The 25,070-nt window shown below is 56.0% G+C and overlaps 1 protein-coding gene across 1 annotated transcript in view; it reads left to right on the forward strand.

Moving 5' to 3' along the window:
- MROH1 (maestro heat like repeat family member 1) overlaps positions 1–25,070 on the forward strand; it is a 69,592-nt gene that overhangs the window by 22,007 nt on the left and 22,515 nt on the right. Inside the window, exons 10-30 of the mRNA XM_060243037.1 lie at positions 748–861; positions 1,227–1,300; positions 1,913–2,032; positions 3,259–3,378; positions 4,070–4,214; positions 5,858–5,898; positions 7,175–7,316; positions 9,323–9,375; positions 10,220–10,327; positions 11,662–11,781; positions 13,355–13,477; positions 13,606–13,752; positions 13,914–13,940; positions 15,603–15,725; positions 17,378–17,457; positions 19,214–19,352; positions 20,329–20,424; positions 20,888–20,992; positions 22,301–22,436; positions 24,033–24,145; positions 24,714–24,866. Coding sequence (XP_060099020.1) covers positions 748–861; positions 1,227–1,300; positions 1,913–2,032; positions 3,259–3,378; positions 4,070–4,214; positions 5,858–5,898; positions 7,175–7,316; positions 9,323–9,375; positions 10,220–10,327; positions 11,662–11,781; positions 13,355–13,477; positions 13,606–13,752; positions 13,914–13,940; positions 15,603–15,725; positions 17,378–17,457; positions 19,214–19,352; positions 20,329–20,424; positions 20,888–20,992; positions 22,301–22,436; positions 24,033–24,145; positions 24,714–24,866 — 2,279 coding nt within the window. The remainder of the gene's footprint in view (positions 1–747; positions 862–1,226; positions 1,301–1,912; positions 2,033–3,258; positions 3,379–4,069; positions 4,215–5,857; positions 5,899–7,174; positions 7,317–9,322; positions 9,376–10,219; positions 10,328–11,661; positions 11,782–13,354; positions 13,478–13,605; positions 13,753–13,913; positions 13,941–15,602; positions 15,726–17,377; positions 17,458–19,213; positions 19,353–20,328; positions 20,425–20,887; positions 20,993–22,300; positions 22,437–24,032; positions 24,146–24,713; positions 24,867–25,070) is intronic.

Genomic DNA, 25,070 nt, shown 5'->3' on the forward strand with positions numbered 1-25,070 from the left:
AGCCCTCCAGAGGAACTGGCTGGCCCCTGTGTGAGGCAGGAGGCTGGACTGGATGGACCCTCCCTGGTCTGATCCATCAGGGCTCTTCTGAGGTTCTTCTCAGGGGAAGGCCTCAGCCTCTCTGCCCTGTTATCAGCCCTCCAGAGGAACTGGCTGGTCACTGTGTGAGACAGGAGGCTGGACTGGATGGACCCTCCCTGGTCTGATCCAGCAGGGCTCTTCTGATGTTCTTCTCAGGGGAAGGCCTCAGCCTCTCTGCCCTGTTGCTGGCTTTCCAGAAGAACTGGCTGGCCACTGTGTGAGACAGGAGGCTGGACTAGATGGACCCTCCCTGGTCTGACCCAGCAGGGCTCTTCTGAGGTTCTTCTCAGGGGAAGGCCTGGCCTCTCTGTCCTGTTGTTGGACCTCCAGAGGAACTGGCTGTCAGGACTAGATGGATCCTCACTGGTTTGATCCAGCAGAGCTCCTCTTTTGCTCTTCTTTTCCAGCATCAAACTCTGATGGCATCAAGGCAAAAGCAGAAAGTTGGTTCCCTGCCTTTGCCTCTCTGCTGTGTTCTCTTCTCTCTCTCCCTTCCCCCTTCTGTGACTGCTAACCTTGGATTCCAGCAAGGAGAGCGGATGCTGGGCATAGAAGGCCCCGAGTTCCCTGGCAGATGTGAGGGGAGGGCTTCAGGTGTGTGGCTGCAGCCAGCTCTGCTTTCTGGTTTGGTCACTGGCTGCTGGTTTTGCCTTCTCCCTCCTACAGCCGCTTCCTTCCCGGACCGTTTGCTGGGATTTCTGCTTCCGAAGCTGGAGTCGGGCAACGAGAGGGTGCGGGTGGGGATCCTGACCATCCTGCGGCAGATCATCAACAGTGCCCGTGAGTAGGGGAGGGAGGGGCTCTGTAGTCTCTGAGGCCCCCGTTGGCAGCCCCGGGAGGGGAGAAGGGGCTCCCGCTGGAGGGAGAGAAGGCCTGGACCAAAGGAGTGTGCTGCTGGTAGAAGCAGCCCCGAAGGGGGCCCTGAAACTTGGCTGGCGTTCTGGCTGCTTGATCCAACTCCCTGAGCAACTGGCTGGGCAGAACTTGGCTGGAAGGTGGCAGCCAGGGCATTTCTCTTGGTTGCCACCTTGGGAGTCCTCCCCTAGCAGGTAGACAGGCCTTGCAGAGACACTCCAGCCTGGCAGGAGGGCAACTTGCGGCAGCTGGCCTCTCTCCCGTTCCCCTCTCTCTGCCTCCTCCCCCAGCCTCTCAGATGGAGATCAAGAAGCCCTTCATCCTCTCCTCCATGAAGCTGCCTTTGCAGGACCACAGCAACAAGGTGAGTGGAGGGGGGAGGGCCTGGGGCTACTCTGGGGTCCTGTCTTGCAGCTGCTGCTCCCAGTGGGCCCGCCTCCTCCTCAGGCCACACCCCTTGCACGGCCCCCTTTGCTGGGATCCTCCTGGGCTGACCCCCTCCCTGCCTCATCCGCTGCCGGCAAGGCTGAGCACTTTGAAATGACTTCCCAGAGGCCTCGTGGCCCAAGGGCTGCCTCTCTTGACACTGGAGTTCCTCAGCAGCAGGCCCGGAGCCAGTGAGGTGTGCTGGAGGGGCTGAGCAGGGTGTGAAGACTGGGAGAGGACCAGCGCCTTGTCCCCAGGCAGCTCTGTAGGCCGTTCTGTATGCACCCCGGGAGGGCAGAGGCTGGCCAGAACTGAGCCATAAGCCCCGGGCCCCAAAGTCACCTGTGGCCATCCCGGCCCCCTTCCTCTCCTCTTGCCTCCTGCCGATGCAGCTGGAAGGGGCTGCCCAGCTGATGGCCAAGTTGTGCCGCTTAGTGGCTGGGGGGATTGTACTTCAGACCCCTGTGCATTCAGTCTCTTGGGGCCCTCTGGGAACAAGGGCTTGAGCAGGAGTGAATGATTGGCAGTGTCCCCACTGGGTTTCTTGCAGGTGAAGCGGGCTGTGGTTCAGGTGATCAGTGCGATGGCCCACCACGGGTACCTGGAGCAGCCGGGCGGGGAAGCCCTGATCGAGTTCCTGGTCCGGCAGTGTGCCCTTCCCACTGAGCAGGTAAGGCAGCTGCTGAGGGGGTCTTGCGGTTCAGGCCAGCCCAAGAGGTGTGGCCTGGAGGAACTCTGCAGCAAAGAGGGTGTCTGCTGCTTTCTCTCTCTCTCTCTCTCTCGGCCAGGGGCTGCGGGGCTAGTCCCGGCTCCTGCATTGGGGGGGGGGGTGCACCGTGTCCTACAGGTTGAGGCCCCTGCAATTGCCTTTCTTGTGGAGAAGGAATTCTGTGCTGCTGGCTCATGTCTGCCTGACAGTGTCGATGTGCGTAAGACTGGAAAGGCAGAGCCTGGAAACCGACAGTCTCCAAAAGCAGCCGCGGCACCAAATTCCCCAAGACAGAGGCCCCCGGGGGCTTCCAAAATTCTCCCTCTTGCCCTTCCAGAGAAGGAGCTTTAGAAACATCCTGTTTCCATCTCCTTTATCTTCTTCCCCCACAACAAACACCTTGTGCAGTGGGTGGGGCTGAGAGGGCTCTCCCAGCAGCTGTCCTTTCAAGGACAACTCCTGCGAGAGCTATGGCTGACCCAAGGCCATTCCAGCAGCTTGGCTCTCCCAGATAAGAGTCCGCGCACGTAACCACGGCACCAAACTGGCCCTCCTCTTGCCTTGACCCTTCGGGTGATGGCTGCATGGAGTCCTGAAGGTCTCTCAGCTGCAGTGGAATGCTGCAGCCACTAGGCCATTCTGCCTTCTCCAAAGAGCTGGGTGCTGCTGCCTGCTGACCTGGCAGGCTGGCTGGCTGCTTGCTGTACCCTTCTGTGCAGAAGATAATTGCCCACTCCTTGAAAGTTCTGTCGGAACCTGCCTTGCCTGGCAGTCCATTGGGCTGGAGGTTCCTCAGAGTGGTTCCTTGGCTTATAACGGGGGGCGGGGGGGACTAGTGCCTGTGCCAGTTCAAGCTGCAGTGCCGGAGAGGCAGTGGAGGAGCATGTGCAAAAAGGGCCAGTGCTGCGTGGTGCTGCAAAATCTCCCGCCCTCTGTGCACAGAAGGCCAGGCCAGGCCAGGCCACCGTCTTCCCTGCCGAATATTGACACCCTCCTGGCTTGGCCTTGTGGGAGTGGTGGGTGGGTGGGGGCTCTGCAAGCTGCCAGTGGGGCGGAGGGAGGCACCCCCAGCTCCTCTTGAGGCCCAGTCTGCTCTCTTTATGTGCCAAGCGGAGGGCTGGCTTCCAAGGAGAGTTTCCATCCCGGCCTCTGTGGGTGATGGCTTCTGCCTTGTTTCCTCTGCCCAGCCTCCTCAGCCGCCCCGGCGGCAGTCCCTGGAAACGGAGGACCTGAGTGACAGCCACGTCCGGGACATCAGCGTCAACACCCTCTTCCTCATCAGCACCACCGTCGACCGAATGAGCGAGGTGAGGGGGCTGGGTTCCTTTGCTGTGTGGATGTGGCTGGGCGCTCCTCCTCGTGTGTGCGTGCGGGGTGGCCACACTATGGCTCAGCACCCACATGTGGCTCTTTCAACACACCGTGTGGCTCTCAAAGCCCCCCACCTCCCCATCAGCCAGCTTGGAGGAGTCCTTTCTCTCTTTAAATCTCTTCTCCAAGCCAAGCTAGCCAGCAGCTTGGAGAATGCATTTGAAGTTGCTTTCTTTCCACTTCTCCCTCCCTGCCTTGTGGCTCTCAGGCATCTGGCATTTATTCTATGTGGCTCTTACACTGAGCAAGCTTGGCCACCCCTGCACTAGAGGCACCGTTGTGAAGCGGCCTGCCAGTTCTTGCTTTGCAAGGCAGCAGGGGACGCTTCCCCAAGGAGGGAGGCTGCGGAAGCCTGGCTCCTCCGGGGCTCTCTGGCACGGCAGCCCCAGTGGCCGGAGCAGGCTGGGATGTCTTGCAAGCTGAGCAGAGTTGCCCAGGAGGAGTGTGGGCTTCTGCACTACTTGGGATGCTCCAGAAAGCCACGGAGTGCGAGAGTCACCAGCAGGCCTCTGCCTGCAGATAATGGAGCAGGACCCTCTGCGTTGGGAGGGAGAAGCTGCTGCCCAGTCTCAAGGCGGGCAAGGCTCCTCCTGTGCCCATTGGCTGGGCTCTCCTCTCCTCCCCCAGGTTCTTTGGCCTTCCCTCCTGGAGTTTGTGACCCCCGTCCACTTGACCGGTGCCCTGACCCCGCTCTGCAGGAGCCTCGTCCACCTGGTGGTGAAGAAGCAAGAGGAGGGCCAGAAGGATTTCCAGCTCCACTACGACACCAACGGTGTGTGATGCTGGGGGAGGGGGGGGCAAGGAAGGGAAGAGGCAGCACTGGAGCTCTGTAGTTGCAAAGCTGACTTCTGCAAGTGGGAACTGCCGATGGGCTTGGAGGCCTTGAGGGACTGATGAGGGGGGAGGGGGGGTTGCTGGAGGACAGACCTCTCTTCGGATTGGGCTGTTGCAGATGGAGGAGAATGGGGGGGGCACTGGGGGAGGATGGTGTTACTGGGACACCCTCTGCTGTCTGAAGAATGTGATCCACCTTCAGTCTTAGCTGGCCATGCAAAATTTCCCTGATTTGCTTAGGGGGAAATTGTAATGCAAGCAATATTTTCCTATTAAAGCTAAGCTGCTTTTACTGTTTAAATTTAAAGCACACCATTTATACGTTATATGGTTAACATATAAAATTGTACTGTTTTGTATATTTATGGAATTTAAAAGCCATCAGGGGCTATTAGCCACAGCGTATTGTTGGAACTCTTGTCCGGGGCATGATGCTCTGTACTCTTGGTGTTGGGGGCGGGGCAACAGTGGGCGGGCTTCTAGTGTCCTGGCCCCACTGATGGACTTCCTGATGGCACTTGGGGGTTTCGGCCACTGTGTGACCCAGAGTGTTAGACTGGATGGGCCATTGGCCTGATCCAACATGGCTTCTCTTAGGTTATTATGTCTTGGGCAGTGATGCTCTGTACTCTTGATGCTTGCGGGGGGCAACAGTGGGATGGCTTCTAGTGTCCTGGCCCCACTGGTGGACCTTCTGATGGCACTTGGGAGTTTTGGCCACTGTGTGACCCAGAGTGTGGGACTGGATGGGCCATTGGCCTGATCCAATATGGCTTCTCTTGTGTTCTTATGTTCTTGTTTTTGTTTTCTGTAAGAAAAATGACAAGTTATACCCAATATAATATTGAGTATTACAGTGAATTTTTTAACGCTGAAAATGCTTAACTCTTTAACGTGTTATCAATAAACATAACATTAATAGTTTGCATTTAAAACAAAAAAGGTCTTAAATGTTGCCTATGTTTACGGTATACGTAGGGATTAGCATTATCTAATTTAGTGAAACCTCTCAATGTTATGTATTTTCAGTATAACGTCTTTCATTTCACTCATTCCCGAAGGGGGAATAGCCAGGTGGTGTTTTTTGTTTTTTCCAGTGCTCCCTAAGATCTCACTCATTCCCATCAGGGGAAAACAGAAGTCTTCAGACTTTGTCAATCTACACATCTGGAATGTGTGCCAAGCTTTCTAAAATGAGGGTTAGCTCACTCAAGAAGAGAGTAGTTCCTAGGAATCCTTTTTTCAACACTCCAGACTTGAAAGTCCGAGGGGGGGGTGGGTGGAGGGATTCTTCTGTCTCCCTCCCCCCCTTCCCTTTCCAATCTCAGTGAGAAACGCAGCCTATAAATGGATGTCGTGTGGCTGGTTTTTTCAGGAGGGAGATCAGGAAATCTTTCTTGGCCAGCTGAGGCTTTGGGTGTCCATTTCTCCCCCTCCCCAGAGATGGTTCCCTGTTCTCCCTTGCCATGATTGCTGTGTCTCCACCCCCCCCCCCCCCCCCCCAGTATGCTGCCTTCCCCAGGGGAGACCTGCTGAGTGCTGCCTGGCCTTAAAGATCTTCTCCTCCCTGTCTTTTTGCAGCAAATCTCCCGTCCCCCTGCGCACTGATGTCCCGGCTGCTGGTGAGTGGATGCTCAAAGGGGAGGGGAAGCCTGAGCAAGGCTGCTGGTCAGAGCTCAGCAAGGAAGGGCGGGCACTGTCTGTGGGCTGCAGAGACCCTGGGCTTCACGTAGGCAGATTGTGAGAGGGAGGGCAGGGAAATGCCAGTTACCTCTTTGGGCTTGGGAAGAAGTTTAGGCTGGATTGCTTCATGGATCCTGGAGGTTTTTTGCCTTCCTCTGGGCATAGAATCATAGAACTGGAAGGGACCTCCAGGGTCATCTAGTCCAACCCCCTGCACAATGCAGGAAACTCACAAACCCCTCCCCCTAAATTCACAGGATCTTCATTGCTGTCAAATGGCCATCTAGCCTCTGTTTAAAGACCTCCAAGGAGGGAGAGCCCACCACCTCCCAAGGAGGAAGCCTGTTCCACTGAGGAACGGCTCTAAGTGTCAGGAATCATAGAGTTGGAAGGGACCTCCAGGGTCATCTAGCCCAACCCCCTGCACAATGCAGGAAACTCACAAATATCTCCCCCTAAATTCACAGGATCCTCATTGCTGTCAGATGGCCATCTAGCCTCTGTTTAAAGACCTCCAAGGAGGGACAGCCCACCACCTCCCAAGGAGGAAGCCTGTTCCACTCAGGAACGGCTCTAAGTGTCAGGAATTATAGAGTTGGAAGGGGACCTCCAGGGTCGTCTAGTCCAACCTCCTGCACAATGCAGGAAACTTACAAACGCCTTCCCCTAAATTCACAGGATCCTCATTGCTGTCAGATGGCCATCCAGCCTCTGCTTAAAGACCTCCAAGGAGGGAGAGCCCACCACCTCCCAAGGAGGAAGCCTGTTCCACTCAGGAATGGCTCTAAGTGTCAGGAATCAGAGTTGGAAGGGACCTCCAGGGTCATCTAGTCCAACCTCCTGCACAATGCAGAAAACTCACAAACCTCTCCCCCTAAATTCACAGGATCCTCATTGCTGTCAGAGGGCCATCTAGCCTCTGTTTAAAGACCTCCAAGGAAGGAGAACCAGGGATCACAGGGCGGGGGGGGGGGGGGGGGGATAGTGTGAATTTCCTGCACTGTGGAGGAGGTTGGACTAGATGACCCATTGGGGAAGTTTCCAGTTCTGTGTTTTTGGGAGTGGCCCATCCTTCCAGTGGTGCGAGGACCTTTCTTCTGTTGCCTGAGGAGGCTCCCTGAGTCAGCCAGTTCGAGGGCTGCGTCTTTCTGTTCACTGGCTGGGGGGGGCAGGGGGGGGTGCAGCTCTAAAGGAAATGCTCTTTGTTCTCCCCAGGTTGTTGCTTCTCAGCCCTATGGAGGGGAAGGCCGTGGGGCAGCCGTTCTGCGTCTCCTGAATGTGCTGCCCCTCAATATCCACCCCGCTCTGGAGCCCTTGTGGGGCAAGAGGCTTCCCGAGTTAGTGGAGCATCTGGAAGGTGAGGGGTGGGGATGGCGGCCTGGCATTCCAACTGTTTGGAGCCAGCGTGCTGGACTGCGATCTGGGGAGGGGTCGTGGCTCGGTGGGAAGAGCCTCAGTGTGGCCTGCGGAAGGTCCTCGGTTCGGTCCCTGGCAGCCTCTCCAACTGAAAAGGACCAGGCAGGAGGGGATGGGGAAGACCTTTCTCTGGCTGCCTGAGGCCCTGGAGGGAGAGCGGCTGCCAGCCGGAGTAGGCAAGGCTGACCTGGATGGATTCAGTAGAAGGCGGCTTCCTGTAGGCAAGTGTGACCTGGAGGAACCATGTTCGAATCCCTGCTGTGCCCTGGGAGCTCCCTGCCTAATCCTGGGCCAGTCATTCCCTCTGCTTGACCCATCTCAAGAGAAGGAAATGGCACGATAAGGCCCTTTGAGCCCTTATTGGGGAGGGGGAGGGCAGGAGTGACCCCATTCCTGAACAGAGTTCAGCAGAGATCACCCTACTTTTTTGAGAGCAGGGCAAGTGGGGAGGGCTTGCTGCAGGTGAGACCCCTCCCTCTCTCCTTCTCTGCTCTCGGGGGGCGGGGGGGAGGCAGGGGCTGGCCTTCCTGGGGCAGCCCTGGGAGTTGCAAGAGGGGCTCCTTTGTTTCCTCCAGAGCAGCCAGTGGAGAACCCCAAGGCCCAGAACAGCACAGCTGCTAAAGGGCCAGGGCTGGGCTGGGCTGGGGGCTGGATCTGAGTCCCTGCCAGTGTTCCCTCTAAGCTGAGTTAGTGTGAGCTCGCTCATCGTTGTTTAGCCTCTGGCTCACACACTTTTGTCTTGTCAAAGATTTCAGGTTTTCACGGCTGGTAACATCATTAGGGTTTGTAGAGTCTTTCGGGATCAAGTGCCGTGTTCTACTGGAGAAAGTTTTCCTACCAGACGTTTCGTTCTCAGCTGCGGAGAACATCCTCAGTGGCGTTGCAGCCGGAGCAGGTGCTCAGACCTTCTTGGCTGCTGTGCATTGAGTGGGGCCAGGGCTGCTGGAGAGCTGCTATTTCTAGGCTGGAGGGGGTGTGATGAAATAGCCTAGAAATAGCAGCTCTCCAGCAGCCCTGGCCCCACTCAATGCACAGCAGCCAAGAAGGTCTGAGCGCCTGCTCCGGCTGCAACGCCACTGAGGATGTTCTCTGCAGCTGAGAACAAAACGTCTGGTAGGAAAACTTTCTCCAGTAGAACTTTTGTCTTGGCTCAGGCAGGATGGCCCCGGAGGAAGCTAATTTCTTCAGGAGCTCACAACTTTAGTGCCAGGAGCTCACAAAGCAGAATTTTTGCTCACAAGACTCCGCAGCTTAGAGGAAACGTTGGTCCCCCTTGCTGACTGACTGGCCCGGGGTCACTCTCTCCGGCAAGCCTGCCTTCCCAGAGGAGGGCGGGGGGGGCTGTGGGGAGAGCTGTCTGGAGTGCCTCAGAGGGGGGTGAGGGAGGAGGGGCAGTGCCCCAGTAAGAGAGCCTCTGCTTCTCTCACAGCGCCTCCTGCTCCTAGATGTACTGTGCCTGAGGCTGGAGGCTCTGTTGGTCTTGCGTTGTGGATAGCTCTCCCCAGGGCTTTTTTTGTAGCAGGAACTCCTTTGCATATTAGGCCACGCACCCCTCTTACGTAGCCAGTCCTCCAAGAGCTTACGGGGCCTACTGTCAGCTCCAGGAGGATTGGCTATATCAGGGGGGTGCGGCCTAATATGCTAAGGAGTTCCTGCTGCAAAAAAAGCCGTGGCTTGCCCCGTCCTTTTGTTAAAGCGGCCTAACTGGAGGGCCTGGGGGGGCGGAGGTCCTTGTGCCTGCTACAGAGCAGGGCTCCGTGGACTGACCGCTGGCTGACTCCCCTTCGGCTGGATGTCCTGGTTGAGGGCGGAAGAATTGGCGCTCTGCACAGAGCCCCCAAAGGCACCCCCTCTGTGCTCCCCTCCCAGAGTTGGGGGTGCTTCCTGGAGGAGAGCAGTTTCCCCGTGAAGAAGTCTCTGGCGACCTGGGTTGCTTTTTCCTTTCAGCAAACACAAAGGCGTCCCTGTGCCAGGAGGAGTGGGAAGACACACTGCTGAAGGTATGAGGGCAGATCTCCTTCCTGGCTCGCTTTGTCTCTGGTCCCCTCAGTTCTTCAGACTCCCGTCCTGAAAATAGGGGCTGTGGCAGCATGGGTACATGCCCCCCTTTACAGTAGACCAGGGGTGGCCAAGGGTAGCTCTCCAGATGTTTTTGCCTACAACTCCCATCAGCCACAGCCATTGGCCATGCTGGCTGGGGCTGATGGGAGTTGTAGGCAAAAACATCTGGAGAGCTACCCTTGGCCACCCCTGGTCCACCCTGCACTAGACCATAGAAGTAAATCACTGCATTTCTCTGCCATCTTCCTCTATCAATCCACACTCTAGTTTGGTGTCGTGGTTAAGAGCGCAGACTCTAATCCGGGAGAACCAGGTTTGATTCCCCACTCCTCCTCTTGCACCTGCTGGAGTGACCTTGGGTCAGTCACATGCTCTCCCGGAGCTGTTCTGCTCAAGAGCAGTTTTGTCAGAGCTCTCTCAGCCTCACCTGCCTTGCAGGGTGTCTGTTGTGGGGAGGAGAAGGGAAAGGAGATTGTAAGCTGCTCTGAGTCTCCCGCTGGTAATGAAGGACAGGGTATAAATCCAATCTCTCCTCCTTCCTCTTTTTTCCTGGTCTGGATATATTGAAAGAAATGCTTGTTGTTTGTCTTGTGCTCTTAGCAGTCCACTTTTCAAATTCGGTTTCTGCTCACCTCAATTGGGGCCACCTTTCGCTTTTTCTAAGAAACCTTTTTTTCTTCAAAGGCCTCCTTAACTTGTGTCATTAACCGCGCGGGCGTTCCTGTAGGCTGGACGGTGCTTTTCTTCACCTAGGGCTTTCTGGCCCTCTGTTTCTGCCCGCAGCTCCTCCAAGAGTCCCTGACGGCCGTTTTGGACTCCTCGTGGACGTCTCAGCTGACCTTGGAAATGTGCCGGCAGCTGAGCAGCTACAACGGCTCGACCATGGAGAAGGTCTCTTGCTTGGCTCAGTGGCTGGCGGGGGTGGGGGGTGCTGGCCAGCCAGGAGGCGGGGTTGGGGTGGGCTGAGTTGTACTGCACAGCAGGGGTAGGGTGGGGGTCGGATCAGCCACCCCTTGCTGTGGCTACTTGCGACCAGAGAAGGGCTTCACCCGTTGAACTTCCAGGCACTGAACGGGGAATGCCTGAGCAGACAGTTGCGCTTAGCTTTTTGCAGATGCCTTGTGGCTTCCCTCCCCTGTGAGCCTGCAGGTAGAGGCTGCTGGGCACTGGGTGCTTAACCTTGGAGCTCAAAGGGAGGCTTGATTTCTTGGGGTGGGAGTGTCTTTGTTGCAGCAGCTGTCGTATGGTGGCTGTGGGGCTGGGGGCACTGAGGGAGGCAGAGGAGGGGCTCCCAGGGGCCCTGCCCCCCCAGCCCTGTGAATGGTGCAGCAGGCAAGGTCTGTGCCCTGCAGTGTGGCTCTCCCAGTTCTACACTGGCAAGTTCTTCAAGCAGCAGCAGCTCACAAGAAAGAAAGGGGTCTCCTTTCCTCTGGGCACGGAGCAGGGGACACCGGGGGTGTCGGGTGGGGGGGAGGTAGTTGTGAGTTTCCTACATTGCGCATCGAGAGCCACTTTGGTGTAGTGGTTACGAGTGTGGACTCTTATCTGGGAGAACCGGGTTGGATTCCCCACTCCTCCACTTGCACCTGCTGGAATGGCCTTGGGTTAGCCAGAGCTCTCTTATCTGGGAGAACCGGGTTTGATTCCCCACTCCTCCACTCGCACCTGCTGGCATGGCTTTGGGTCAGCCAGAGCTCTCTTATCTGGGAGAACCGGGTTGGATTCCCCACTCCTCCACTTGCAGCTGCTGGAATGGCCTTGGGTCAGCCATAGCTCTCACAGGAGTTGTCCTTGAAAGGGAAGCTTCTGTCAGAGCTCTCTCAGCCCCACCCACCTCACAGGGTGTCTGTTGTGGGGGAGGAAGATAAAGGAGATTGTGAGCTGCTCTGAGATTCAGAGTATAGGGCAGGATATAAACCCAATCTCTTCTAATAATCTTCTAGATGACCCTGCAGGTCCCTTCCAACTCTGAGATCCCAAATCCAGGCAGCTCTGAGGCCCCGCCCCAGCTGCTGAGTGCAGGTCCTGACCGGTGAAGCCTTCTGGCCCCGGGCCCACTGCCTTCAGCTGCTGCCTGGCTGGCTTGTAATCAATATGTTCAATGCGATCAGTTCCATAAATGCAGCTTATTGGCAGAGGAGTAATCCAATCCGTTGAAGGGAAGGAGGCGGGCGCTGTGGTCTGGTCTCGGGAGATTCTGGAGCTGCTGCTGTTTGTGCACGCAGAACTTCCTGTACAAATGTATCGGGACTGCCCTGGCTGCCTGGGCAAACAAGGACCTGGTGCAGAAGCTGCTTCAGGAGCTGCTGGAAACGGCCAGATACCAGGAGGAGGCCGAGCGGGAGGTGAGGCGTCACCAGGGACGGGGTGGGATGTTGCAGGGGGGTGGATTCAGGTGACGGGTCTCCAACACTCTCGGCACCCTGCCTGGAACGTTATGGAGTTCTGGGAGCTGCTCAGCCGCAGAGGTGGTGGTGGAGGGGCCACTGGCCAGTATAGCTGAGCGGCCATCTAGCTATTGGGGGCTCCAGTCTGCGCCTCCTCCCAGAGAACCCCTGTGCTCTGTGGGAGCTTGGAGCAAGTGGCCAGTGTGCCCCCCGGGCTGTGGATGTCCTGCAGGGTGTGCTGACTGCGTCACCCTGCCCTTGTTCTCGTAGGAAATACAAACAGACAAAACCTGCGATATGCTGGCGAACAGTTTTAGGACAACTTTTAAAAGAGCCACATACATCTTTTGTACTTATCAAAAAGAAGTGCCGCCTTACAGTAATAGAAAGAAAAGTGCCCCCCGTGAGCACCTGGATACAGACTCATTTCATCAGAGCTCATCTTCAGAAGTCTTCCTGTTTGCTTCAGAGTTATCAGTCTCTTGTTACAATTCAGTGTTGATACCGGGCCTGCAAGGCTGGCCAAACTGTGGCTCTTTCACATATGTTGTATGACTCTCAAGGCCCCCACTGCCCCGTTGGCCAGCTTGGAGAAGGCATTTAAAGTTAAAGTTGCTTTTTTCCACCTCTCCCTGGGGAGGGACGGTGGCTCAGTGGTTGAGCATCTGCTTGGGAAGCAGAAGGACCCAGGTTCAACCCCGGCACCTCCAGCTGAAAAGAGTCCAGGCAAATAGGTGTGAAAAACCTCAGCTTGAGACCTTGGCGAGCTGCGGCCAATCAAGGGAGGAATGGTGGCTCAGTGGCAGAGCATCTGCTTGGTAAGCAGAAGGTCCCAGGTTCAATCCACAGCATCTCCAACTGAAAAGGATCCAGGCAAATAGGTGAGAAAATCCTCAGCTTGAGACCCTGGAGAGCCGCTGCCAGTCTGAATAGACAAGACTGACTTTAGGGAGGGGTGGTGGCTCAGTGGCAGAGCATCTGCTTGGTAAGCAGAAGGTCCCGGGTTCAATCCCCGGCATCTCCAACTCAAAAGGGTCCAACTCAAAATAGGTGTGAAAAACCTCCGCTGGAGACCCTGGAGAGCCGCTGCCAGTCTGAGTAGACAAGACTGACTTCAGGGAGGGATGGTGGCTCAGTGATAGAGCATCTGCTCAGTAAGCAGAAGGTCCCGGGTTCAATCCCCGGCATCTCCAACTCAAAAGGGTCCAACTCAAAATAGGTGTGAAAAACCTCCGCTGGAGACCCTGGAGAGCCGCTGCCAGTCTGAGTAGACAAGACTGACTTTGATGGACGGAGGGTCTGATTCAGTATGAGGCAGCTTCATATGTTCCCTCCCCCATCTGTTTGCCTTCCTTCCTTGCAGCTCTCATTGGATGGACTTTTCTTCGTTATATAGTAAAGTTGTGCTTCGTAACGTGTACAAAATCAGAAAAGTTTTACTCCAAGTGTTAGCCAGCATATCACAGTGTTTGTTTGTATCTCCTGTAAGATGAGCTGTGACCCCCGGTGGTTGTTCTCCCTTCTCTTGCAGGGCCTGGCCTGTTGCTTGGGGCTGTGTGCAGTCACCCACCTGGATGAAACCCTGGCCAAGCTGGAGGTGTTCGTAAAGTCGGACGTCTTCCGGAAATCTGCGGGGCTCTTCAGTATCTTCAAGGTAGGGCGGCCCTGGAGCTGGGGGCTCTCTTTCCTTCCCGGGCTTCAAGCCAGGACCTCTGGGCCTCCCTGGGGTGGGCCGGGGGGAGGGAGTGAGCCTGCTTCTTCCCCCGCACCTGTCTTGCCCAGGACCGCAGTGACCACGAGGTGGAGAAGGTGAAGAGCACCCTCATCCTGTGCTATGGCTACGTGGCCAGGTATGCCCCCAGCGAACTGGTGCTGGCCCGGATAGACGCCGACATCCTCCGCAACATCTTCTTCTACTTCAACACCAAGGTGAGGCTGGCCACAGTCCTCCCCCCTCCCCCCAGCAAAGGAAGGCGGAGTCTTGCATTCATTCAGGACTCGGAGCCGTGGGTTGGCGCTGTGTGGCAGAGAGGGGGGTCTTGAGGCAGCTTCCGGGATTGTTAACGCCTGTCTCCTTTCATTTTGTTCAGGTTCTGGGCATAAAGGTAGAAACGAAGGTACAGCGTAAGGCCCTCCCTTTGCCCTCTGCTCTCCTCTTGGCCTGCTGTTCTCTTCTCACTCTTGGCGGGAGGGGGCAGCCTCTTGGAGAAAGCAGGCACGAACTCCCCAGGGCAGGGAACGGGGCCTGCCAGAATAGACCCCTGCTGCCCAGTTCTATTCAAAGGGCATGGGAGGGGAGAGAAACTGGAAGGATTTATCCTTGAAAGACCCCTGCCCAGCTTCTGACTCCACCTACCCTCCTTTGTGGTCTTCCCTTTAAGTAGAATTCCCAGTTTGAGTCCCATCTGCAGGATTCCAGGAAGGGGGCTGTGACTCACAGAAGCTCCTATTGAGATGGGGCCACCTGGGCCTGGGTTCTAGCCCAGGCCAGCCCAATAATCCTCCCAGACCTTGGAAGCTCAGCGGGGTCAACTCTGGCAAGGCCTTGGAATACCAGCAGTCGAGAGGGCAGAGGCCTCCCTTCCTGGTACCCTCCAGACCCCCAGTAGGGGTCAGTCACCAGAAGTCGCCAATGCCTTCCATGTGCACACACACACACGCTCACGTGCCTGTGCACACACATGCAGATACAACAAAAGATGCCGGAAGGAAAGGGGGCCTTGCAGGGGGTTGACGTGGAGGACCCGGGGCTCCAAGAGAGCCAAAGGCAGGGCCGTGCTTCAGGGTGGGGCGAGGCAGGGGTCTCAAAGGGTCTTACTGTGATGCATCCCCCCGAGGAAACCGCTGCTGGATGAGGAAGGGGCGAGGGGGTCACCCAGAGCTGGCCTGTGACTCACCTGTGGTGCTCCCCCACAGAGGGGCGGGGGTGGCCCTGTTGCCGTGGTGCAAGATGGACTTGGCATGCCCTGGGCCTCTCTGTGTGGGTGGGGCACAGCCTCTGCCTGGGTGGCTTGGAGGGCAGTCGTGTGGAATTGGAACCCAGGAGCCCTTTGAGGCCAAGCAGAACTTTGGAGCGTTCAGGCTCTCTTGGTGGGGAGGCTTGGTCGGGGGTCTGCCAAAGGGAGCTCAGGCTCTCGGAAGCTCACCGCCCCCCCCACCCCGGTTGGTCTCTGAGGGGCTGCTGGACTCGAGTCTGGTTGCCCAGAGAGGAGGGAGTGGAGGAAGCCCCGCGGACACTGAGAGGCCCAGGAGGAAGCCGGGGCAGAGGTGGTGTGGGAGGGAGGGATTGCTGCTGGCCTGGCCAGATTGTGGCACCTGCTGGGTGGAAAGCTGTTCTGTTCGCTGCCTGGCATATCCTCCACAGAGGAGTGGCTGCAGGGGGCTGGGGCCTCGCGATCCGAGGGAGGGGGCAGCAGTGCAGTGGGAGCGGAGGGGGCCTTCTGATTCTACTAACTCCTCTCTCTTCTGGTCTGTTGGCGGCACTAACTGCTGGGGGTGGGGGGGGGAGGCAGCATTGCTTACACGCTGGTGGGAAAGCCCAGCTGGGGGAGCTCTTCTCTCGTGGCCCTCTGAGTTCTGGCCTGAGGAAGGGCTTACAGCCCTGCTTTGGGGCTGAGGAAGGGGGCTGTGTCACTGGGGGAAGGTGACGGGGTTGGGCCCCTCTTGGGGCCAGGATCCAGCTCTCCCATGGCCAAGTCTAGAGTGAGGGGGGAGGCTTCATCCCTGGCATCACCAGGGGTGTTGGCAGGAATGGGCTTCACCGGGATTTCTCTCCCCAGGACCTGTCGCTCAAGCTGTGCCTCATCCAGAGCATCTGCATGGTCTCCCAGGCCATCTGCAACACCACGCAGTCCGGGGACTTCACCTTCTCCCACAAGGCCGAGCTGGTTGCGCAGATGATGGTGAGCCACTGGTTTGGCCTCCTTGCCTGAGCCAGGCTGCGCGCCACGCTGGGCGTACCCAGGGGAGGAGGGGCTTCCGCTCGGGCTGGATCCCAGCGGTGTCTGCCGGTCACGTGCTCTGAGAATGAGGGATGCGAGTGGCGCTGTCAGCCTGTGTCCAGTCAGATTCCTAGAGTGCCTCTTCCAGGCCAGGAAAAAGTGTCTGGAGCACACTGCCCCTCTCCCTGCTGACTTAGCAGCAGCTTGTGGAGGGGGCTGCTCCCTCTTCAGCCAGGGTCAAGTGAGGAGGCCTCCAGACCTCTCCTTTGCCTGGCAGGTTGGCTGCAGGCCTTGCCCCATGGATGCTTGGCATGAGTTTGGCGCAAGGGCAGGATCTCCTCCTCTCCCTCTGTGAGCTTTGCGCCAGCCCAGTCTGCCAAGCCGGAGGGGCACTTCTTGGCAGCCAGGAGGGACTCTTAGGCGGGTCTCCTTCTCTTGCCCAGGACTTTGTCAACAAAAATAACTCTGTGTAATAATTGAATAAGTATATTGGAGGTTTTTAACCTTTCCTTCCTTGGAGGTTTTTAAATGGATGCTAGATGGCCATCTGACAGCAATGAGGATCCTGTGAATTTAGGGGGAGGGGTTTGTGAGTTTCCTGCATTGTGCAGGGGGCTGGACTAGATGATCCTGGAGGTCCCTTCCCGCTCTAGGATTCTATGATTTTGCTTCCTTGGAGGTTTCTAAACAGAGGCTAGATGGCCATCTGACAGCAATGAGGATCCTGTGAATTTAGGGGGAGGGGTTTGTGAGTTTCCTGCATTGTGCAGGGGGCTGGACTAGATGATCCTGGAGGTCCCTTCCGACTCTTCTATGATTCTAACAGGCTTCCTCCTCGGGAGGTGGTGGGCTCTCCTTCCTCGGAAGTTTTTAAACAGAGGCTAGATGGCCATCTGACAGCAATGAAGATCCTGTGAATTTAGGGGGAGGGGTTTGTGAGTTTCCTGCATTGTGCAGGGGTTGGACTAGATGACCATGGAGGTCCCTTAACACTTGAGGATTCTAGGATTCTAAGTTTCCACAGGCTTCCTCCTCGGGAGGTGGTGGGCTCTCCTTCTTTGGAGGTTTCTCAACAGAGGCTAGATGGCCATCTGACAGTGATGAAGATCCTGTGAATTTAGGGGGAGGGGTTTGTGAGTTTACTGCATGGTGCAGGGGCTGGACTAGATGTCCCTGGAGGTCCCTTCCAACTCTATGATTCTGTATTATTATTATTATCCTCCTCTTCATCTTCATCTATGCATACAACAATCAGTTACAAGCGACCTGAAGAAGACTGGAATTAAGCTTGCTGCTTCTACCTGGAACACATGTTGTCACTTTTCATCTCCGTTAGATGCTAGACGCGGTTTGCTGCAATCCAATTTGGGTGACATTGTAGCGTGGACTTCAGTATTTTGTGAACTTTAGAAGGTCCTTGGATTTGTTGTTATAGAAGGATTCTTGGATTGGACATTACCATACTTGACAAATTGGGATATTTAAAGCAAGAGACAATGAGTTGTTGGTGAATACATTGGTTAGCGTATTTTGAGTGTATTATAATACATTTGTTCAATTGCTACATGGTATTATTTTTGTTGTACAGTGTGGTTTCCTGTCTTTTGCTGCAGGAGTTTGTCAAGGCAGAACCCACCGACTCCTTGAGGACGCCCGTCCGCCAGAGAGCCATGGCTACCTGCGTGTACCTGGTGTATCCTTTCCTTCTGCCCTGCCCTGGTCTCAAGGGCAATTGCGAGAGGCCTCCCCACAACCGAGCCAGGGAATCCACTCCACTCCCCCCACCCCAACTCCTCTCTGGGCTAAATTACAAATGTTTCCCTCCCTGTGGGTTTGTGGAGGTCCTGATCCCCTCTGTGAGCGGCTCAGTTTGGCTGCTTTTAGCAACCGCTGTAATGTTGGGAGGGGGCCAGTCTGCTTCTAGAGCCATTCCACCTGTGGCAGGGAGTTTTGCAGGCTGAGTCGTCTGTGAAAGACTTCAGGGCTTCGTAGAGTGGAGGGGTGAGGATCAGTGCTCCCTCTAAGGTGTAGAATCTTGTGAGCAAAAATTACACAGTGAGCTACTTGCATTAAAGTTGTGGGCTACTGCAGAAATTTTGCTCTGGGGCCATTTTTCCTGAGCTGAGACAAAAATGTGTGAGCTGGAGGCTAAAAACCTGTGAGCTAGCTCACACTAACTCAGCTTAGAGGGATCCAAGTAGGCGGCTGTGTTGGTCTGAAGTAGTAGAACAAAATAGGAGTCGGTTGCACCTTTAAGACCAACTTAGTTTTATTTGGAACGTCAGCTTTCGTGTTCATGCCCACTTCTTCAGACGAGGAATGAGGTACAGTAAGCAGAACCTCATAGCTGCTGGGGTTTGGAATGCAAAGTGGTACGAAGTTAAAATCCAATAGCAGAGTAGTAAAATGTTGTGAAAAGACCTGGAATCCGCTGTATCTATGGATAAATAGTATGGGAATTGAATTGAGGAATTTGAATTTGTGCTTTGGGAATACCCCACAAGCTCTTGGTGGTGGGGGGAGATAGGTGGTGGGCTGTGTTGGATTGTGCTGTTCAATTGTTTTTTACAATTTCTGTGTTTTTTTTCCCTTTGTGGTTGTCTTTTTGTTTGCAAGTTTTAATAAATCCTTGAACTATAATAATAATAATAAAAAATCCAATAGCAGAATAGTAAAATTAACAAATTCGGAAAGCCTTTCATCTGGGTTGCCTTAGCGTGGGAAACCATAAAACAGTCACATGTCAGAATGTGAGAATGCCTGTTAATTATTCTATTGCTAATTAGCCTGGGTCAAAATTAGGGCATTTCTTTCCCAGAAGTTTTTCCTGTCCAACTAATTTACCTTTTAACATGTAACATAAATATATACATCATTCTAGTTTGTCGTTAGAAAAAAATACATTAAAATATAGCGGAAAATGGGTTTAGTATATGTAATGAGATAAACAGCCAATATCCCTTGTTTGAGTATGTCAATACAAAAGCATTATTCTGATACACTATCCTACAAGAGGATTGAAATACTGTGGATATATCGCCCTACTTGGTGAAAGTGGTTTAGCATATGCAATGAGATAAAAAAAACAAAGCAATATCTCTGTTCAGTCCTGGGGAGGTGTTTGTTCCAAGTTTCATAATAGTTTGTAATTCAGCAGTTCCCCTCTCCATTCTGTTCTTGAAGTTCTGAGAGTGGGTTTAGCATCTGTAATGAGATAAAAAACCAATATCCCTGTTCAGTCCTGGAGAGAGCCAGGCTTAAAATCCTTGCTGAGCCCTCATGGTTACTCTGCCGCGTGGCTGGGATGAGACAAAAGAGCGGTGTGTGGCCCTCCAGGACCTAGCAGGGGGTGGGTGGGTAAAAACACGAGGCTTCCTTCCTTCTGCCTGTCCGGCAGCTCCCGCCGAGTGCAATCCTCCCTTGGGCCTCCTCCTTGACATTCCGTGCAGCTTCCTGGAGCCCCCCCTGAGTGACGCGGAGACAGCCGAGCTGCTGGACACCTGCCTGAGCAGCGTGCTTGCCCTCCCGGAGGAGGCAGAAGCCCTGAGGGAGAAGGACGGGACGGGGACGGAGGCCAGGCAGAAGGAGGTAGGGAGCGGAGCTGCCGCCGCCGCCGGCTGGCATGAAGGGCCCCCTTCAGCTGGCAACCTCAAGGCCCCCCATCCCCAGAGCTACGCCCACACCTATCTCCCCCACTTTGCTTCCTGTGACGGGCTGTGAGGCTGCACAGACTTGCTGCTTGGGTTTTGCGCTCTCAAGTTTCTAGTCCCCTTGTTGCAGTGCAGCCTGGGAATGTCTTGTGGGTTTCTCCACAGATAACTCCCCCCGCTTTGCCAAATCATCCATTTACAAGCCTGTGTGTTGACTACACAAGTTTCCCCTCCCCCCTCTAGGAATGCACGAGAGACTCCTGAGCCAGTGAGCAGGCTCCAGGAGGTCCCTGGGGGGGCGGGGAGGGGGGGACGGTCGGGTGGTCCTTGCAGAAGTTCAGGGTGGTTCCTCCTTTGGCTTGCTGGCCATCTCTGGCTGTCCAGGGGGCTTTAATTTGCGTTAGCTCTTGGATAACTGCCTCCAGCTCACCCATCCTGTTGGTGCCCCCCCCTAAAGAGTCCCTGCAAGGGAGGCTGCATGAACACCCCTGAAACTGCCTTCAGCTGAATCAGGCCCTGCCCCCTCCAGGTCAGTCTTGTCTGTTCCAACTGGCAGCGCCTTTCCAGGGTCTCAGCAGGCAGAGCAGAGAGATCTTTCGCATCCCTGCCCCCTGCTCCCTGTGGCTGAAGATGTGCCCAGATGCTCCCCTGCTGAGCCCAAGCCCCGCCCTGGGGGGAGGAAGGGGGCGTGGCTTGTCCAGTGCTGGAGCCCTCTTTGCCACATCTCAAAGGGGTCGGGGAGAAATTTCCTAGAAGTCTTGAAGTAGCCTTTGCTTTGCCAGTGGCTGCTTCCCTTGCGGTGGAGGAAGTGGCCGCCTGGGAGTGGCGCTCCCTGCTGGGCAGGAGGAGAAAGAGCCAGTTAGGGATCCAGTTTTGTCCAACCTCTTCTCTCCTTCCTTCCTTCCTTGCGCCAGACTCTCTGGAGAGAGGCCCTCGACACCTTCAAAGACCTGCTGAAGGGCATCCTGCAAAGGAACATGACCCCCCATGGGCTGCAGACCATGTTTGAGGTGGGTGCCCTTGAGGTGACTCGGGTGGGGGGACTGGCCCGGCCCATGGGATAGCTGTTGATGCATTTATGGGTTCTGTGGTCAGACCCCCAGCTGACTGGGTGAGATGCTGCATGCCCCGCCCTTGGTGGTCGGAGACCCCTGGTCAGCAGTGTGCCCTCTGCTTTCCTCTCTGGGTTGGGGGAGGGGCTGGGAGGAAGCCCTGAATCTTCTAGGCCGGGGGGGGGGGCCAAGGGTAGCTCTCCAGATGCTTTTTGCCTACAACTCCCATCAGCCCCAGCCAGCATGGCCAATGGCTGGGGCTGATGGGAGTTGTAGGCAAAAAACATCTGGAGAGCTACCCTTGGTCCCCCCTCTTCTAGGCCAAGCTGTGCTCTGCACCCCCCAGGAAGGGGAGGCTGTGGCACCCTCTGACTGCCTCCTGTGGGCTCTTGAGTGGGCCTCACGTTAATTCTTCCCCCAGCATCTGGGCCCCTGGATCAAGTCCACCAAGGAGCACGAGCGGGAGCGAGCCGTGGAGGTAGCGGCTGTGGTCTTGGAGTTCTATCGGGAGAAGCTGAACGTCAGCGTGAGTGTGGGGCAGGTGCTGAGGCTCCGCTCGCTCCCTTGAGTGGGGGCTGCAGGCTTGTCCAGGGTGGGGTCTGCGGGTCCCGTGCAGCAAGCGCTGGCACCACACCTGGCCTAGCAGGCAAAGAGAAAGGGGTGGAGGCTTTCCGACTGGCCTTTGGGACACTGCTCTGCCGAGCGTGGGCTTCCCTGCTGAAGCCATCTTGGCCCTGCTCATGTTCTGCTATTCTGGCCCCACGGGGGATGAGTCAGCGCACACTCCTGTACTGGCTGCAGCAGAAGGTCTCCTGGGAAGGGAGTCTGCGGGGAGCGTGTTTGAGAGTTCTCTGCATTGTGCAGGGGGTTGGACTAGAGGACCCTGGAGGTCCCTTCCAGCTCTGTGGTTCTATGATTCTGTGGCCAGGATGCAGCAAAAGGGTTTCCATTTTCCAATAAGCAGCTTTATGGTCACAAAGCAGCGAGCAAATGAAATGAACTCAGATTTGACAAAGTTTAAAGTGTGTAGCAAGAATTCTGGTGGGCGGCCGTGTTGGTCTGAAGTAGCAGAACAAAACTTGAGTCCAGCCAGGCACCTGGAAGGCCAAGCGAGTTTTATTCTGGGGAGAAGCTGTTGTGTGCATGGACACTTCTGCAGATACAGTGAAAGCAGAATTTCCTCAACCATTACATATAGAAAGGGGGGTAGTTGTTAAGAACATATGAACATATGAAGCTGCCTTATACTGAATAAGACCCCCTTGGTCCATCAAAGTCAGTCTTGTCTACTCAGACTGGCAGCGGCTCTCCAGGGTCTCAAGCTGAGGTTTTTCACACCTGTTTGCCTGGGGTCAGCCAGGGCTCTGGCAGAGGTTGTCCTTGAAAGGGCAGCTGCTGTGAGAGCCCTTTCAGCCCCACCCACCTCACAGGGTGTCTGTTGTGGGGGGAGAGTCAATTTGGTGTAGTAGTTAAGTGTGCGGACTCTTATCTGGGAGAACCGGGTTTGATTCCCCACTCCTCCACTTGCACCTGCTGGCATGGCCTTGGGTCAGCCAGAGCTCTGGCAGAGGTTGTCCTTGAAAGGGCAGCTGCTGTGAGAGCCCTCTCAGCCCCACCCACCTCATGGGGTGCCTGTTGTGGGGGATGAAGGAAAGGAGATTGTGAGCCGCTCTGAGACTCTTTCCTTGAAAGGGCAGCTTCTGGGAGAGCTCTCTCAGCCCCACCCACTTCACAGGGTGTCTGTTATGGGGGGGAGGGAAGGTAAAGAATGTTGGCTGCTCTGAGAATCAGAGTGAAAGGAGGGGAATAAATTTACGGTCTTCTTTTTCTTCAGACGGTGGTCCCTTTCTACAACCTGGGCCTGCTGATGGCGCTGTTCTCCCCCCGGTGCACGGACTCACTGGCCAGCGTCCGCAGGCGTGCCATCGATTGCGTGCATGCCCTCCTCTACATCCAGCTGTGCTACGAAGGTACCAAGGAAGGCGGAGGCTGATGTTGCCAGCTGCCCCCCTTTCCGCTTTCACAGGTCCCCCTGCCACCCCCCCCCCCAGTAGGCTGACAGTACGTGGGTGGGTGGGGCTGCCCTGGAGGATCTGGGAGCCTGCTGCGCTGGGAAGCGTGGGTATGGCTCTCTGTGCTCTTTCCCTCAGAGTGCGTGGCTGAGGCCTTGCTCTCCAGGTGCCCAGCGGTCCTGGGGTGTGCTGTGAGGGGCTGGAAATAAGACCCCACCAGAGCATCAGGTGTTGCCTTTGCCTGTGGCCAGCAGAGGGCGGACTCTCCCCATCCTTGGACAAGTTGAGGCCCAGGCATGCTGGAGGGTGGGGAGAGGAGAGGGGGCCTGTGTGGGGAGTGCTGGAGCATGGGGCAGAGAGCTTGTGCCCGCAAGGAATACCGAGGTCAAGTGGCTGCTCTCTGGACTGCTTGGGGGCTGGGCGTGGGCTCTCCTTCCTGGGAGGTTTTTAAGCAGAGGCTGGATGGCCCTCTGACAGCAATGAAGCTCCTGTGAATTTAGGGGGAGGGGTTTGTGAGTTTCCTGCTTTGTGCAGGGGGTTGGACTAGATGACCCTGGAGGTCCCTTCCAACTCTAGGATTCCTGACACTTAGAGCAATTCCTCAGTGGAACAGGCTTCCTCCTTGGGAGGTGGGCTCTCCTTCCTTGGGGGTTTTGAAACAGAGGCTAGATGGCCATCTGACAGCAATGAGGATCCTGTGAATTTAGGGGGAGGGGTTCGTGAGTTTTCTGCTTTGTGCAGGGGGCTGGACCAGATGACCCTGGAAGTCCCTTCCAACTCTAGGATTCCTGACACTTAGAGCAGTTCCTCAGTGGAACAGGCTTTCTCCTCGGAAGGTGGTGGGCTCTCCTTTGGAGGTTTCTAAACAGAGGCTAGATGGCCATCTGACAGCAATGAGGATCCTGTGAGTTTAGGGGGAGGGGTTTGTGAGTTTCCTGCCATGTGCAGGGGTTGGACTAGATGACCCTGGAGGTCCCTTCCATATGATTCTATGACAGGTTCCCCAGTGGAACAGACTTCCTCCTCAGGAGGTGGTGGGCTCTCCTTCCTTGGGGGTTTTTCAACAGAGGCTAGATGGCCATCTGACAGCAATGTGGATCCTGTGAATTTAGGGGGAGGTGTTTGTGAGTTTCCTGCCTTGTGCAGGGGGTTGGACTAGATGACCCTGAAGGTCCCTTCCAACTCTTCTATGATTCTAACAGGCTTCCTCCTTGAGAGGTGGTGGGCTCTCCTTCCTTGGAGGTTTATAAAGAGAGGCTAGATGGCCACCTGACAGCAACGAAGATCCTGTGAATTTAGGGGGAGGTGTTTGTGAGTTTCTTGCATTGTGCAGGTGGTTGGACTAGATGACCCTGGAGGTCCCTTCTAACTCTAGGATTCTATGATTCTTCTTTGGAGGTTCTTCAACAGAGGCTAGATGGCCATCTGACAGCAATGAGGATCCTGTGAATTTAGGGGGAGGGGTTTGTTAGTTTCTTGCATTGTGCAGGTGGTTGGACTAGAGGTCCCTGGAGGTCCCTTCCAACTCTGATTCTATGATTCTTCCCCCTGCAGGGTTTTCTCGGGACCACCGAGATGAGTCCGTGGAGAAGCTGGCAGCCTTGAAGCTGGGCCTGCGGGATCCAGACGTCAACACCCTCTTCCAGGCCTGCTGCAGCATTGCCAAGGTCAGCGCCAGCCGGCCTGGCCTCCAGGAGGTTGGCCTGCCATTGGCAATTCCGGGTTTGGAAGCACCTGGAGATTGGAGGGTGGAGCCTGGGAGAGTAAGGCAGAAGGCCATGCAGCCCACCTTCCAAAGCTCCAGAAGTGGAGGAAATGTTTCTAAGCAAGAAGTAATGAATAAGTGATGGGTGACGTCTGGAGAAACAGTTGTGATTCCAGGAGATCTCCAGGCCCCACCTGGAGTGTGGAAACGCTTGGTGGGTCTGGGCTCCCCTTTGGCAGCCGGGGGGGGGGGGCGGGCTGGGGTCTCTCTCTCCCCGCAGGGGCCACTCCCATTAGCAAGCCTCTGTCTGGGTCTGGCCTGTCGTCTGACCGTCCAGTTTGGGGTCCCTGGAAGGAGCTGGAGACCCTGCGCTGGCTGGATAAATGGGGAGGGGCGTTCAAGGCTTCTCCCCGCCTGTCCCTTGGAGTGAGCTGGGCACCGCACGTGGGCCTTTGGGCAGTGTCTGCTGGGAGGGGGGAGGGTTTGGCCTCTGGGGCTTCTCATCCAGCTGCCACCCCCCTCCCCCCCAGGTCATTGCCAAGCGCCTCCCTCCCGATCAGCTGCTGAGCCTGCTACTCTCCTTGCTGGAGGGGCTGGCGGATCCGGACCGCAACTGCTCCCGCGCAGCCGCCGTGATGATCAACTCCCTCCTCAAGGAGCGGGGGGCCGTCCTGCTGGAGAAGGTCTGTGGGCTCTTGTTTGGCTTCGCCCCGACAGCTGCCAGGCACCCTCCCTCCTGCTGGCACCTCCAGCAGCCCTTAAGCCTCTCCTGCTGCTCTGAGCTGAGTTCGTGTGAGCCAGCTCAGTTTTTGAACCTCCGGCTCACACATTTTTGCCTTAGCTCAGGAAAAATGGCTCCAGAGCAAGCTGATTTATGCAGGAACTCA

This window comes from Heteronotia binoei, chromosome 7 (genome assembly GCF_032191835.1).
Source record: "Heteronotia binoei isolate CCM8104 ecotype False Entrance Well chromosome 7, APGP_CSIRO_Hbin_v1, whole genome shotgun sequence".
Lineage (NCBI taxonomy): Eukaryota > Metazoa > Chordata > Lepidosauria > Squamata > Gekkonidae > Heteronotia > Heteronotia binoei.